The 14,055-nt window shown below is 40.8% G+C and overlaps 1 protein-coding gene across 8 annotated transcripts in view; it reads right to left on the bottom strand.

Moving 5' to 3' along the window:
- The window catches only part of ANK3 (ankyrin 3), a 706,927-nt gene that overhangs the window by 38,600 nt on the left and 654,272 nt on the right, over positions 1–14,055 (bottom strand). For 4 of the 8 annotated variants that reach the window (XM_049855202.1, XM_049855203.1, XM_049855204.1 and 1 more), the window contains 3 exons: positions 13,886–14,008; positions 12,230–12,311; positions 1,476–7,958 (listed from right to left, as the gene is read on the bottom strand). In XM_049855202.1, coding sequence (XP_049711159.1) covers positions 1,476–7,958; positions 12,230–12,311; positions 13,886–14,008 — 6,688 coding nt within the window. The remainder of the gene's footprint in view (positions 1–1,475; positions 7,959–12,229; positions 12,312–13,885; positions 14,009–14,055) is intronic. The other 4 variants (XM_049855206.1, XM_049855207.1, XM_049855205.1 and 1 more) reach the window with 1 other exon arrangement.

The following is a 14,055-nucleotide window of genomic DNA, read 5'->3' as shown; positions in this document are numbered from 1 at the left end:
CAGATGACAATGACAGAATGAGAAACTACGGTTAAGTCACTCCACAGGCAATCACAACAGTTCATGCACTAGGATCTACAAGTTGGAAAGTGTTTACAAACTAGGCTTGTTCTCCAGGATGTGAGCAAAGAGTGCTCAAGAAACCTGACTGCCTTCATTCTCACCAGTCCTCCTACTGTTCCTTTTCTCACTGCCGGCTTTTTCACTCTTTGATTTTAAAGGTGCTGCCTCTGTTTTCTTATCTCTAGCAGGCTTCGTTGTAACTGAAGGCTGGCCACCCCGGGAAGTCTCGGACAACGACGTGTTTCTTGAGGTACTGTCTTCCTCATCGGACAACTCGGACTGCATCTTTTTGTCTTCTTCAGAGAGGCGGTCCACAAGCTTTAAGGTCTCACCACTAATTCCCTTAAAATATTCAATGGAATGTTTACAAACTTCCTTAAGCTGACTTTTCCTAACTTTAACTGTGGTGGTGGTGGTGGAGGTGGTGGTGGTGGTGGTAGTGACATAGGTGGATCTTACCTTTACTGGCAACTTGGACGGAAGCTGTTTGGCCTTGCCTTTCTCTGGCTGACCTTGCTTGTGTGTGGCACATGCTTTTCTAACTGAAGCTACGTTATCCCTGTGTGTGCTTTTTACTGGAATTCTGGACTTTACATCTACACATGGAGAAGTAGTAAGGGCTCTGGTTTTCTCAGATGAACTAACCTGCTTCATTTTACTTGTTCTAATGTTTGGCATATGATTCGGTGGGAAGGTATCTTTTGGTGAAGTGGCCTTTATGGGAAGTTTGGATTTTCGCCTAATCCCTACCATTTCTCTTGTCTTTTGCTGCTCTCCAAGGGCTTTCTGCTTATCTCTTAGACAGTGTCCTTGCAGTACCCCTGTCTTTTTTCCAGATGAGCTTTTCACTGTATTAACTTTGTCTGTGGTACAAGTGGGGGCAGAATGTTCTGTTAGAACTATATTACTTGTAATGTTATCTGTCTGTATAGTGGAAGAATCCAAATTGTTGTTGTTATTAAAATTATCTTTTTGAAAATCATGTTTTTCTTGAGGCCTAATGCCCATCTGGCTATTAGCTGTACTTGAAATCATTATAGTTTCATTCTCTAATCCCTGACAACTGGTCATCACAGCTTCTAGCTTATCTGTTACTTCTCCAGGGCCTTCTTTCTTCAAGGTCATGGTGGATGCTGAAATTCCCATTTTTATAGGTGTGCGCAACTTGGGGTCAACTTTAGAGGTATTAGTGGCTGCTGCTGATTTCTCCAGGGAGCCACTACTGGATGTGCCTTCCTGACACTCTCCGCTGGTCGGGATTCTGGGGGTAGGTTCAACTGTAGGTGTCTCTACATTTCTCTCTAGATTGGTTTCTACAGTGGTGTCCCCTGACTGTGGCTGTAGAGTGTCAGTGACCATACTTTTATCCCCTTCCCCCTGGTCCCCTGACTTCCCTTCAGAAGTATGCTCACCAATCTGGAAAAATTGGAGCCTCTCTTCAACAAAATCCCTCTTGCTCATGTCAATTGCACCACTGCGAGTCATCTCAAACATTTTTCCTTCATGAAATGGGAAGGGGTTAGGCTCACTAGTAGGGGTACTTTCATCAGTTGGTGTTCTGGCTGGTGTTGTATCAGGGGTTGTTGCTGGAGATCGGTCTTCAACTGCCAGACCCAATGGCTTAGTTTCATCTTCCCGTGATTTACTGTCAAAAACTTCATCATCCCCTCGGTTATTAGACCAAGGGTCAAAATCTAGGCCTTTGGTAGCTACTGTTTTAAAAGGAGTGGCAAATTCTTCATCTACTTTGTAACTGAAATAAGTATCAGGAAACACTGATCTGTCAGGATGTCTGCCTTCTAGTGTGAAAAACTGGGCCCCTGACCTCTGATCAGTCTTATCAGGAGTCTTTGCAGATGAAGAACTTTTAGAAGGTGGCTTCTCTTCATCTGGTCCCACCTTTCCCTCCTCCTCAATAACTTCAAGTTTACTTTGGCTAAAAGAACGATCAGCTGGCTTCAGAATGCCCTCTGTGTTCCAGACATCTTTCTTAATTTCCATGGTTTGGAGTGGGAGTTTAGAATCACTCTCTGTCAAACCGTCATCTTCATCTTGCAGGTCGTAGCCATCCAAAGAGTCAATCTCCGTGGCATCTGTATCATGAGAAAACTCTGCCGTGGTAGCAATGGAACATTCTGTGATGGACTGGTCGTTGTTCCCATTCTGGGCAGTTTCATTCTGAGGTGAATCAAGGCCAAGGCCGAATTCACTGTCTCTTCCAGATCCGTTAGTTTCCAAGTCTTTCTGGTTGGAATCCTTTTCAGCAGAAGCTTTGCATTTTGTCATTTCTTTTTGTTCTTCATCTACTTCCTTTAATTTGAAGGTGTATTTTTTAACTGGGACTGGTTGATAAAGAGATTCATCATCACTTGAATCACTGATGTCCGCCCCGGGAGGAACTGGCGAAGGTGGCTGCACTCTGATGACTGGTTCAGCCAGCTGGTACTTGTCATGCTCGTCTAACAGATTGACTTCAATCATGTCAATCTCTTTTTCAGGAAGATAATGATGTTTATCTGACTCCATCTGGTCTGCGTCCAGTGGTGGAGGAGGGGGAAATTCAATATAGGCAACTCTATTATTTTTTGGTCTTTGGTTAGAGTCTTTGCTCACATCATTAGGGATTTCATGCTCAAGTGTTGTTGCTTCCTCCACTGTCGGCTGCTTTAAGGAGGTTGACTTGGCCTGCTCCTCCTCCTCTGATTCCTCAGAAACCTCGGGAATTGGGCTGGGTTTGCCTGGTATATAAGCTATGAGCGAGTCTGGTGTCTTGGATGTAAATTCGTAACTCACTTCTTCTGAACTGGGTGTTTCTGGGGTTAAAGGGCTTTTCCCAGAGCTGTCTAGAAAGGATACTTGCTCTAGAGTATCATCTTCTGGACTACCTTGGGGAGAAGGAGTCTGCTTTTGCTGTCTAGTAGTATAAAAGGTTCCCCTGGTCTCTTGCACTGTCTTACATTCCTGACTTATAATTTTTTTAATACTTCCTTGTTGTATCTCCTTTTCATATTGCTTCCCCACTTGTACAAAACTAACATAAACAGGTAAAGATTTTATCTCTTTCCCTCCCTCTGTCTGGGCTAGTGCTGCAGCTTTTTCCAATCCATCAATGGGACTATGGTCGAATACATCACTAGAGGGAGATTCCTTTCCGGGACTAAACTCTAAAGAGTCGGGAGACTTGGTGGGAGAGGTTTCAATTTCATCGAGAGGCGGGCATAAGCCTACATAACTTTGATTTTTTGAAAATCTGCTGATTTCTGCATAGGTAACTTTTTCATCTTCTACAGAATGAAAGTGCTGTGTCTCGATTGTCTCTTTACTCATACTTGATTGGGGTAATTTTTGGGATAGTTCATGGTTTGGAAATGTTGGCTGCTCACAAAAACCATCAGGAATATTAGAAGACAGCATTCTCCTCTCATCAGCAACCCTGACGGGAATGTGCGACACCGCTGAGCTCTCACTTCTCCTGGAAGGCTGATCAAGAGATCCACCCGGACGTTCCCCATCTTTAACAACGTATTCCCTATATAAGACTTTTTTGGAGGGAGATTTTACAGTCATTTCCTTAATTTCTGAGAGAGAGCCATTTGTTAACAATTTGTGTTCTCTCTCAGTCACAGACATAAATTCACTCTTTTGATCAACACTTTTATTCTCAGGGTGAGCAATGTGATTCTCTCTTACATCATGAATGAGTACATGCGAAAGTTTTTCTTTCTGTGACTTATTGTTAGTAGCTCCAGAACTTTCCCATGTTCTAAAAACCTTTTTGTCCCACGGTCCCTTAGTTGTTAAATCTGAGGTTACATGACATGCCAAGTCTGTAGCCTGTTGCTCAGAAAAATAGTCAGGCATTGCTTTACTTGACATTTCAGTTCTCTGTTTTTTCACATCATCAGAGACAGAATCATTTACAACAATATCATCACTTTGGACATGCTCATCTTGAGTTTTTAATACCATGAAATCTTTTTGCACAGATATACTTTCATCTGAGAGGTCTATGGCCTTCTGCTGTTTTTCCCTAGCAAAAACTTGGTAGACGGGTAGCTTGCTCTCCTGTATTTTTTTAACTGGGATTCTGGATTGGCCATCTGGTTTTTTGTCTTCTTGAGATATGTCCTTATTTTTTGCATGTATGCCTTGTTCAAATTTTAATTTAATAGAACTGAGTTTAGATTGTTTGAGTTGAAACCCAGACTGGGGCCCCTCTGGTGCTTTGCTCTGTGAAACACTTTCTTTGTCTTCCACTGTGGACCTGCCATCCTCAGTCTGTTGGGAAAGAACCTTCTTCTCCGGACTGCTGGGGAGACTGGATGCTTTCCTCTCTTCAGCTACGGGGAAGCCTTGTCCATCATGGCCATGTTGCCTTGCCTTAACCCACTCATCGTTGGACACCAACAGTTCCATCAGCAGTACTTTCTCAGGGCTGCTACTGGAAGAGCTTTGAGAAGAGTATTCTTTGCCATTTTTAGGGCGTGGCTTTTTCTCTGGGGACTGCAGTTCATCATTTAACTTTTCGGTTTTGTCACGAAAAAACTGTGACACTTCAGTCAGTTTTTCTTCCGCCTCCTTCACAGTCCTGTCCACCCTATCTTCATATAGAAACTTCTCTCTACCTCTGTCTAATCTGTCCTCAGTAAAGCGCATCCACATGGCATGTTTTGGACTACTAACATCGCCAGAATAGTGCAACACTGTCACTTTATCAAAATGCTCATCTTTAGACACTTTACCTACCCCATTTTCAGACACATCTTTATAGATTTTGGAGAGAATTTCTTTTTTGGGGGCAGTGGCTACTTTTTCTCTGGACCACTTATCAGACCCCTGTAACTCTGAGCTAGGGGTTCCTGCATGGTCTGTAACCGATTCCTCAGTATCAGAATGAGACACATCTAGCTTTTCTGACAGAAGCATTTTTTCAGCAAACCTGTAAGACTCCCCTCTTAGTTCTGACAACTCATCGTCATGGTATTCTATTGAGTGTTGACTCAAAAGCTTCAATGTTTTATAAGAGTCATCAGATATGAGTTGAGCAGAACTAGGACGACTATCTTCTTCTTGGGACACAGGAGTGTTTACTCTGGAAGATTCAAGGTAAGAAGGCAATGACTCCTCGGCAGTAAGTTCTTCTTCTTCTTGCTGACCCTGTTCCTCTGAGCAAGGAAAAGCATCGTGTTTTTCTGGCAGAAAATCTTTTAGGTTAATATCTCCCCGGGATAAGTCTTTCTGATATACATACATTTCCTTTTCTGGATGCTTTTTGGTTTCTCTAATAATGACTTCAGTGGGCTCAGCTTGGTTACCTTTTTCGATGTGGACTTCTATTATACGCTCCAGTTTGGGTTTCATTTGGTTGTCCTTCTCTGCATGCTGGGCTGAGGTTTCAGCAGCAGACTTGTGAATATCTGGAGACGCTGCAGACTTATGTTCAAACAGACCTGCCAATTCTTTGGAAGGGTCCCTGCCGGACTGAAAGGCCTTCATGATGTCATGGACTGACATGGTTTCTTCAATTCGTTCAGAGGCACCTTCACTGCCTGGTGGAGAATGATAAACCATCCTGGTGGTTGTGGTTATATGAGTCTCTTCTTTGACACGCATGCCTTTGTTCAAAACCTGATTGTGGTCATCTTCTTCACTACCGGCTTTCATTTGAAAAGCTTTAACTTTTTCTTTAATACTAGAAGTGGTGGGCTTTGGCTCCAGTTCCATAAAGGTAGGTGAAGGTTTGGGTGACACGGGCTCTTCTGGTTGGGACTGAGGAACATCACCAGCTGAAGGCTCATAGCTCCTGATAACATGAACCACTTCAGTTCTTGTTTCTGTAATAACAGGAGGGATGGGAACTTCATGAAAAAGTGGTTTAGGACCAGTGCTTTCAGCGCTTTGTGGGGCTGAAGGTGTTTTTTCACTTCTTGTTTCAAAGCCACTGTCAGACAAGGGACTTTTATCTTGGTCATGTTGAGAAAAGTCATCTGGAGACTCTAAAATAGTATCTGTTCCAAAAAAGGAATCGGCCATTTTACATAATTCTTTCTCAGAGGTGGAAGGCCTCATGGAGGCTGGAGGCATTTTGAGTTTGTGTTCCTGCAAAGCAATTGCTGGTTTTAAAATTCTCTTCTGTCTCTCTTCACCATCCTTCTTTGCATCCTCAAACTTGTACTTTAAGTTTGTCAGGGAACTACTCCCAATATCATTTGTTAGGTAATCAATAACTTTGGTCAAGTTATAATCCTTTTCAGAGGTGGTTTTTGCTCTTACTTGCACTCTTTCTGGCAGAGATGGAGAATGGCTTGCAGCAGCTTGTCTTGCTTCTTTTATTTCTTCTGAACTAAATTCTATCCAGTCGTCTTCTGGAGAGTGTCCTTTGTCACTCTTTGGTGATTTGGGTGATCCTTTATTATCTACACACACATCCTTTTTAAGGATTTCACTAACTTTTACTAAGTCTTCCTTTACTTTCTCAACAATTTTGAAAGGCTCTTCATCATCAATTTTCCCTTCTTTTGGGGGTTCAGTTTGGAATGGCTTCTCTTCAGGCACATCTGTCTGTAGTATTGCTGTCATCCGCATTAGGTCCTCTTTCATCTCAGCCACGTCTTTTAGTATCTCCTGACTGGAAGATAAAGAAGATGGTGTAGACAACTTAAGGGCAGAGGGTGCAAGGAACAAGGATGACTTAACTGGAGATGATGTTCGACTGAAATGGGGCTGAGGACGTGTCTCCGTAGTCAATGTTTTAATGGGTGACAGCAAGGCTGCTGCTGATTTTGTAAGGGAATTAGAGTCTGGAAGTTTCTTTAATGCTGGTTCTGGCAAAACATTGACTACAGAGTATACTGGCACTGTTATTATTGATGAAGTTACAGATGAGGTAGTTGCAGATATTGACGACCCAAGGGATGTATAGAGTGCACTTGCGGAAGGAGTTCTTAGAGACTGAAAAGCTGATGGTGCTGAAGAAACATATGACCTGAGTGGGGAAAATGGCATTGCTGTTGTGGTAGAAAACACTTTCTCAACTGTGTCCGTGGCTGCATTTACCACAGGGCTTACAGAGTTTGTAGCTGTAGAAATTTTTTCTTGTAACGTGGCAGTGGCTTTGCATCCGTTGATTAAAGTTGAAGATGATGGATATTTCAGAGGGGAAATAGATCCATTGACTAATGCTACCTCTGCATGTCCCGGCATCTGTTTCACAGGCGATGAGAGAGAAGATGCCATGGTAACTTTAGCTGAAGAAATGACGTCAACCGTCGATTTAGCTGGAGACACCACTGACTTTAAAGGTGACGATATTAGTGGTGCTGCTGATGTAATAATTGACTTAAATGGCAAACTCGAGGAATACATATTAATGTTTGATTTGGGGGACGCAGGGGGTGTCATAGTAATTGATGACCTCTCCAAGAGAGAACCTGCTGTAGTCACTGGAGAGGTTCGAGAGGAAAACGTAGAATTGGATACCAGCCCTTTTAAAGGCACAGCCTCTGTGACTGTGGGAGGTCTAACCAGGGTACCAGAGGAAACTTGGATATTGTATGGAGATGGTGACACCACTGTTTTTATTGGTGAAGAAATTGTCCGAAAGGATCTAATTGGAGATGCCACGTCACTAATGGATTTAACTGAAGATGTAGTTGAGGCGCCTAGTGTGGATTTGATTGGAGAAGGAGTCGAAACGGACCATATTGATTTTAATGGAGAAGCTGAGGGCGTATTAGAGGAAGAACTTGATAAGGAAGTGAAGCCTGACTTGGCTGGCCCAGGCACTGTAATCGGAGCTGTTGTCCAGGACTGGTATGGTCTCGTAGACAAGAATGGCTTGTATGAGTAAGTGGTGGGGAGGGATCTTGTTGCTCCTGTACTCCGTTCAACTGTTTCTTAAATTTTAAAATGAAATCAAACACAAAAATCAACAAAAATGGTTGAGAAACAGAGAGACCAGAGAAAAAATTGGTCAGTAAACTTTGAAATATTACAAAAGCAAGTACAATTGTTTGCATGATTTAGAATGGAAGAGGCGAAAGAAAAAAAAAAATTCTACAGACATAATTAATCCGAAGTAAACAAAACAAAAAGGTAAAAAAAAAAAAAAGAGCAATGTGAAATGAAAGACAGAAAAAGCACATCGCAACCAAATAAGCCACCAATGAAAAATAGAAAACATGAGGAAAGAATTAATGATGAGAAAAACAACCACAATGCAGAACTATTCTCTTACTTCCTATTGACTTTCTTATGTGCTGGTTTTAAAACATCCAGCCATTCTGGTTTGCCTGTATTAGGTACATGTTTGTTTTGTGCAACCATACGACTCTCGTTTTAGTAATTTCTAATGTTCCCTTGCCTTGAACCTTTTGGTGACACAGATCGCACCTACAGAGAACCATATCAATGTACGTATTGTATGTTAACTATCTGAAGCTCTTTTAGAAAACCACTCAAGCCTATTTCATGCAGAATCCAAAATAACTTTTAAGTGACAGGCAACTGATGTGCAAACTGTGAAGCCACTGGATTTCAAATCTGTACCTTCCATGCACAATTCGGTTATGCTTCACACCCATAAAAAGCCAATAAGAGCAAGAAATTTTCTGAGTCAGAATTTCAAAAGAAAAAAAAAAAGGAATGTTTGCATTTATCTTTTCCATGCAGTATATTCCTTTTGATGGGGTGAAAAGAAAATGTAATATGAAATGATTTAAAAATGCATGTGTCTACAAATACACACAAAGGAAAAAACAAAACAGAAAATATGGTTCATGGTTACCATAAGCAAGCGAAGCAACCTAAAACATTGATCATGCGCATTTATATATCATGGCAAACAAGCCAATGAATAATACAATTTGTATGCCATATTATGCACAATATATACACTTTAAAAATACTTTCACAAGAGCATTTTGAAAGAAGAGTACACTTTTTCCATGAGCTGTGAAGTCCTGGTACCTTTTGAGATTTTAGGAGAATATTTAATACTGCATACAAAATAAATCTGCAACTAAATATATCAGTATCTGTTATCATTATGGACAGAAACACAGAGTTCATCTCCGATTTTTTTCATCATCTATTGTACTTTTAATTCTCAAAAGGTATCATGGGGGAAAATCTAAAAAGCACAGTCACATTTTCAATACCCCATATTTTAGTACCTAAAGCGGGATATGGTATACATATGTATATACATTTATCTACCGTAAAGGTACCAATTCTGGTGCCTTCCCAATTTTTTTGTGGGACTCATGGATCCCCCCAAACACTGGAGCAGCCATGAGGTAGACCTACCACTAGGAAAGATGGATGTAACACCAGCATTCTTCTAGCAATGGGGCAAGAAACACATGAGGTAAGCACACTCGCCAGAGAAGAGCAAACACACACTCAGTCCTCTCTACTTCTACAACTCTTAACAAACCGAGCTGGTCACAGTGATTTGGAATGCCTGCCAAGGGCTAACGTTCTATGCCAAAGTTGAGTACAGTCTCGCTCCCAGAAAGCACTGGTTCAGAATAATAGTGAAAGGCGAAGAGGAAATGAGAATCTGCTTCATCTTTTATCCTCCTCTTCATGCTGTGCCCGTGCTACAATCCAGTCCTTGGATTAGCAGCTACTCCCACAAGGGTGAAGATTTTCATTCCTAGTGTACATTTAAATTCAGACATTCAGAACATATCCTTTTCTAGGCTTACATATTATTCTAAAGAAAAGTGGAAGGACTAAGGAAAAACACACCCATTCATTACCCCTCCTGGCCACAATTCTTAATAGTATACAGCTTCCCTCTTATGGAAACACCACACTGCAAATGGACGGTTTGGGGAGTCCTTCGATTCAAAGATTTGGGCTCAGTCCAATATCCCAAGAGTTTATTTGTGTAACTACGGGAACTGGCAAAGCATCTGTCTGTTACCACTGAAGGCTGGCTCCATCAGGCAAAGAAGTCTTCTATGGTTTTATACTTTGTACAGAGCAGACGACTTACTGGTCAGTTAAATGTTTTATGCTTTACTGGCACATATTTTGTGATTCCTTTATGACAAAGGGAATTTCTGGTTGTCAGGCACTGAAGTGTACCAGAACTCTTTTTTTTCCCCCTGGAGGGACGTGGGGAGGGAAGTGGCATTCTGTTGGAGTTCTTAACACCAACTCAGGGGCCATGACTTATCCTTAGTTATATTGTGATGGTGGTATGGCATTGAGTAGATTCTGACTCATGGAGACCCTCTGTGACAGAGCAGAACTGACCCATTGGGTTTTCTAGGCTGTAATCGTTACAGGAGCAAATCACCACATCTTTTCTCCCATGGAGCGGCCGGTAGGTTCAAACCACCTACCTTTTGGTTAGCAGCCGAGCGCTTAACCATCACACCACCAGAGCTCCCTAGTTTTCTTTTAGTCCTTTGTCATTCCTTTTCATTCCTCTGTTTACCATCCCTATGCTCCCTTTCATAAAGCAGAGAAAAGAACCCACTTCTTCTATCCAAAGTCAAGGAAGACAAGCTGCATATACCTTAACTGAAGTTAACCAAAAAGTAGCCATACTTTTATAAGTGGGAAAAATACTGTTGATTTAGTACACACCTGACCTTTTAACTCAGATCTCCTCCAAACAAACTAACATCTTAGGGACCAGATGGAATGGAGCTTACCTGCCCAGAGATGCTTCTGACCTAAGGTAGCTGGTCTATGAAGCCTGTCCAAAGCTCAAGGATGTTACCTGGGGGTGCCAACCACCTAGGCAGTGAGCGTCGTAGCTCTGGGGCAAAATAGTATTCCAAAGAAAATGCCTAACCAGTATATTTCGTTGTATTAAAAAACCATCTGTTTTTACACACACACCCCTCCCTAGCTTTGTAGCTTAACAGGAGTTAATTTCAGCCTTGCACTTTTGGGAGAATTTAGATACTATGCTAGAGAAAGAGGCTTCGGTCTAGAGAAACATTTATGAGTGAGGTAGGCTTTCAAATCTCTTTCCTCCCCCTTTGTATCTGAATATAAAAGTCTCCTTAGTAGTCAAGGAGCCAGACTCCAGAAGAGTTTGCTAAAATGATCTGAGCAGTGGGGTGGTTTTCTGTGGCAGTTTATATGCTGTGCTGAACCACAGTAACCTGAATTCAGAGAGAGGTGGGAAAACTCAAAGTTGTGGCTTTTGCAAGTAAATCCTCCCTGAACTCCAGTAACTGTGAGTCAATGGGAAAGTGCTAGGAATGATTCATTAATTTAAAAAAAAAAAAAAATGTTTTTTTCTTTTTGTATAAACCCTCTTCTAAACGAAGCTTGGCTGGTTAACGTGGTGCCACTATCCTTCATCAGTAAAACACGGTGCTGCTCTCAGGACTCTTAGTTCCCTTAGGTGGAGGGAATTATCTTGAGGGTGGTGATCACCAGAGTTGATAATTACGAGGGGAGGAGAAGAAAGAGAGAAAGTACCAATGAATCCATCTATCCCTCAGCACTTGCAAGCCAGTTAACAATGAACCAAAACAAACACTAAGAGAAGAAAAAGGCTTAGCCAGTCCAGTGAAGACCAGCCTTAGAACTGGTATTTTAGTAAAGGAGAAAGGAAGAGGAAAAAACTGGGGAGGGAGGGAAGAGAGAGGGGGGTAAGGGAAGAGAGAGAGAACAAGGAGAAAGGGAGAAACAGGAAATCAGAAAATATTTAAAGTGCTACCTCAAGAACATAGGAAAATATAATTCTTGCATAGTGGGAAGAAAAAGAATCAGGACTAGGAAAAAATGACCGGACAACCAAAGTAATTATCACCCTTTCTACCACCACAAATATAGGGGTAATTTTTTTCTCTTCTGAGCATACATTGAAAGCAACATTGTTATTTATCTCCTAGCACTGTTAACAGTCAAAGTGAAACATGGGTTTTTAAAAACAAGTAATGGATGTTTCTAATCATAAAACAGTTAATGGCTTTAAAAAACCAGTGTTTGGAAGCTATGCTCTAGGAGCGCCTGCCTCTCATATCCTCCACTGCACACAACGCGTTACTTAGGTCGCACCATACGGCTTTCCTGGGGGCAGCTTTTCTTTCGCCACTGGGTTTCCAAATGACCCCCAAATTCAGTGTGTACAGAAAAAATGTCTCTTCTTATATAAGTCCACATAGATTAGTAAATGTGTTAGAAAACTCACTCATTCCAGGTTCAGTCAAGTAGCTGTAGCGCTTACGTAAAGCTAAAGACGCAAAACTCTGCCGTCTATCTGTTTTCTCGGTCTGGAAAAGAAAAGAAAAACAAGGAATGACGATGTTTCCAACTTCCTTAAGACCCTTTCATAGTATTGCAACATTTTGTAGGATGGCATGTTGGTATCTCCTTTATCCTTATTTTCCTTTTTAGGTCTTTTTTTTTCTTGGAAGTATCAACTTCCTACCAGGCTTCCACAATCCCACACCAATGTCTCAACCAAATAGCCATCATTTAGCAAATATAAGAGCACCAACACAGCAGACTACAGGGAATTACAAATAAAAGACGAGGATTACAGAGACTGCTGATGCTGAGCAGTGAATTTACCCAAATCCATTCGTACTGAAAGCACACATATCACAATGTACACTCACTCTATGTGAGTACATTCAAGGAAAAAAGGCACACACAGTTTATTTCAATTACTGCTCTTGTTTCTGTTGGTTAATAGGCATAAAGTGCAGACATGACAATCAAAAGTAGGTTAACCATGTTATGAGAAATAACGCTAACGAGTTCTTTGCCTGCTGATTTATGTATTACTATTGATGTGTGGGTTTAAGAAAAATCCAACTATTTAACTTGGAGAAATATTAGGAGGTAACATAAAAGGAAAAATTCATTCAAATCTTCGCTAAGCATTATACCTTTAAAAAAATGGCCAAGATAAATTTCATTAAATAAAATACCAAATATCCAATGGCCGGTGCAAAAATATTTTGTATCACATAAAACATATTTGTACAAGAAAATTTCATACATTAAACATGATCTATGACTTAAAAGTTATAACACAGTAGATAACTTGTGAAAATATGTATGTGAAACTTAAAAATATAGATGTATATTTGTACATTCTAATCTATCACATTTAAATATGTTTAAAGAACTTTAGTTCTTTTTAAATCATTAGCTGGATTATCATCTTTGTTGACTGTACTGGAATACTCTTTCATCCATGTTAAGGAACAGTGAAACCATTCTTTAAGAAAAAATGTATACTCCTTTACCTCACTTAAGCTAAGATCTGCAAAAATATAATTAATACATTCCCCACACTTCAGCCCTCTGTACTTCCTTTATACAGACTCAATTTCTATTCTACCTCTGATAGAATAAAAGCAGAAGTGTTCATATTACCTCATCATCTTGATCTGACTCTGTCTCCTTTTGGTTCCAAGATGCATTGCAGAGACAAGGAATATTATAATGGACAGCAGGGAAAAGAATATCAGGATATGAAAAGGACTGAGTAGGGAGCACAAAACGCAAGCTGATTTAGAAAGCAAAGCAAATTAAAAGAAGCCGAAAAAAAAATAAAGAGCTATACATCTATGGCAAATTAATGTGTGACATCATTTGAAAGCATAAAAATCTATGAACTTCCGATGGAAGCAGAAGCAATAAACAGAGGACCCGATCATACAAACCATAGGAATTTGACACCACAATAACAAGACTTAGTCAGTTTACACACAGAGACTAATAAAACTTGAGTTCAAGAGCTTTAATCATGTTACAAAGCATTCCTTAATTGCATACCAAGGGCCCACTTCTTCAAGACCAGGGAAACTTAAAATAAACCAGTATTAAAAGATACCTTTTTATGTGCTGGCAGAGTGATATTTAAGTTGCAAACAGCTGTTTGAGGCAATCCTTTTGTTGTCTTTGGTTCTTTCAGAAAAGACAGACGACCACAGGGCTCTTGGCTAGTGTCTCTAATCTAAAAGAATTGGACAGTCAACAGTTACAGAGACTCTTCTGAGCAGT

The sequence above is a fragment of the Elephas maximus genome, chromosome 16 (assembly GCF_024166365.1).
Source record: "Elephas maximus indicus isolate mEleMax1 chromosome 16, mEleMax1 primary haplotype, whole genome shotgun sequence".
Lineage (NCBI taxonomy): Eukaryota > Metazoa > Chordata > Mammalia > Proboscidea > Elephantidae > Elephas > Elephas maximus.
The sequence above is the reverse complement of the archived record's forward strand: the minus strand, read 5'-3'. Positions and strand labels throughout refer to the sequence as shown.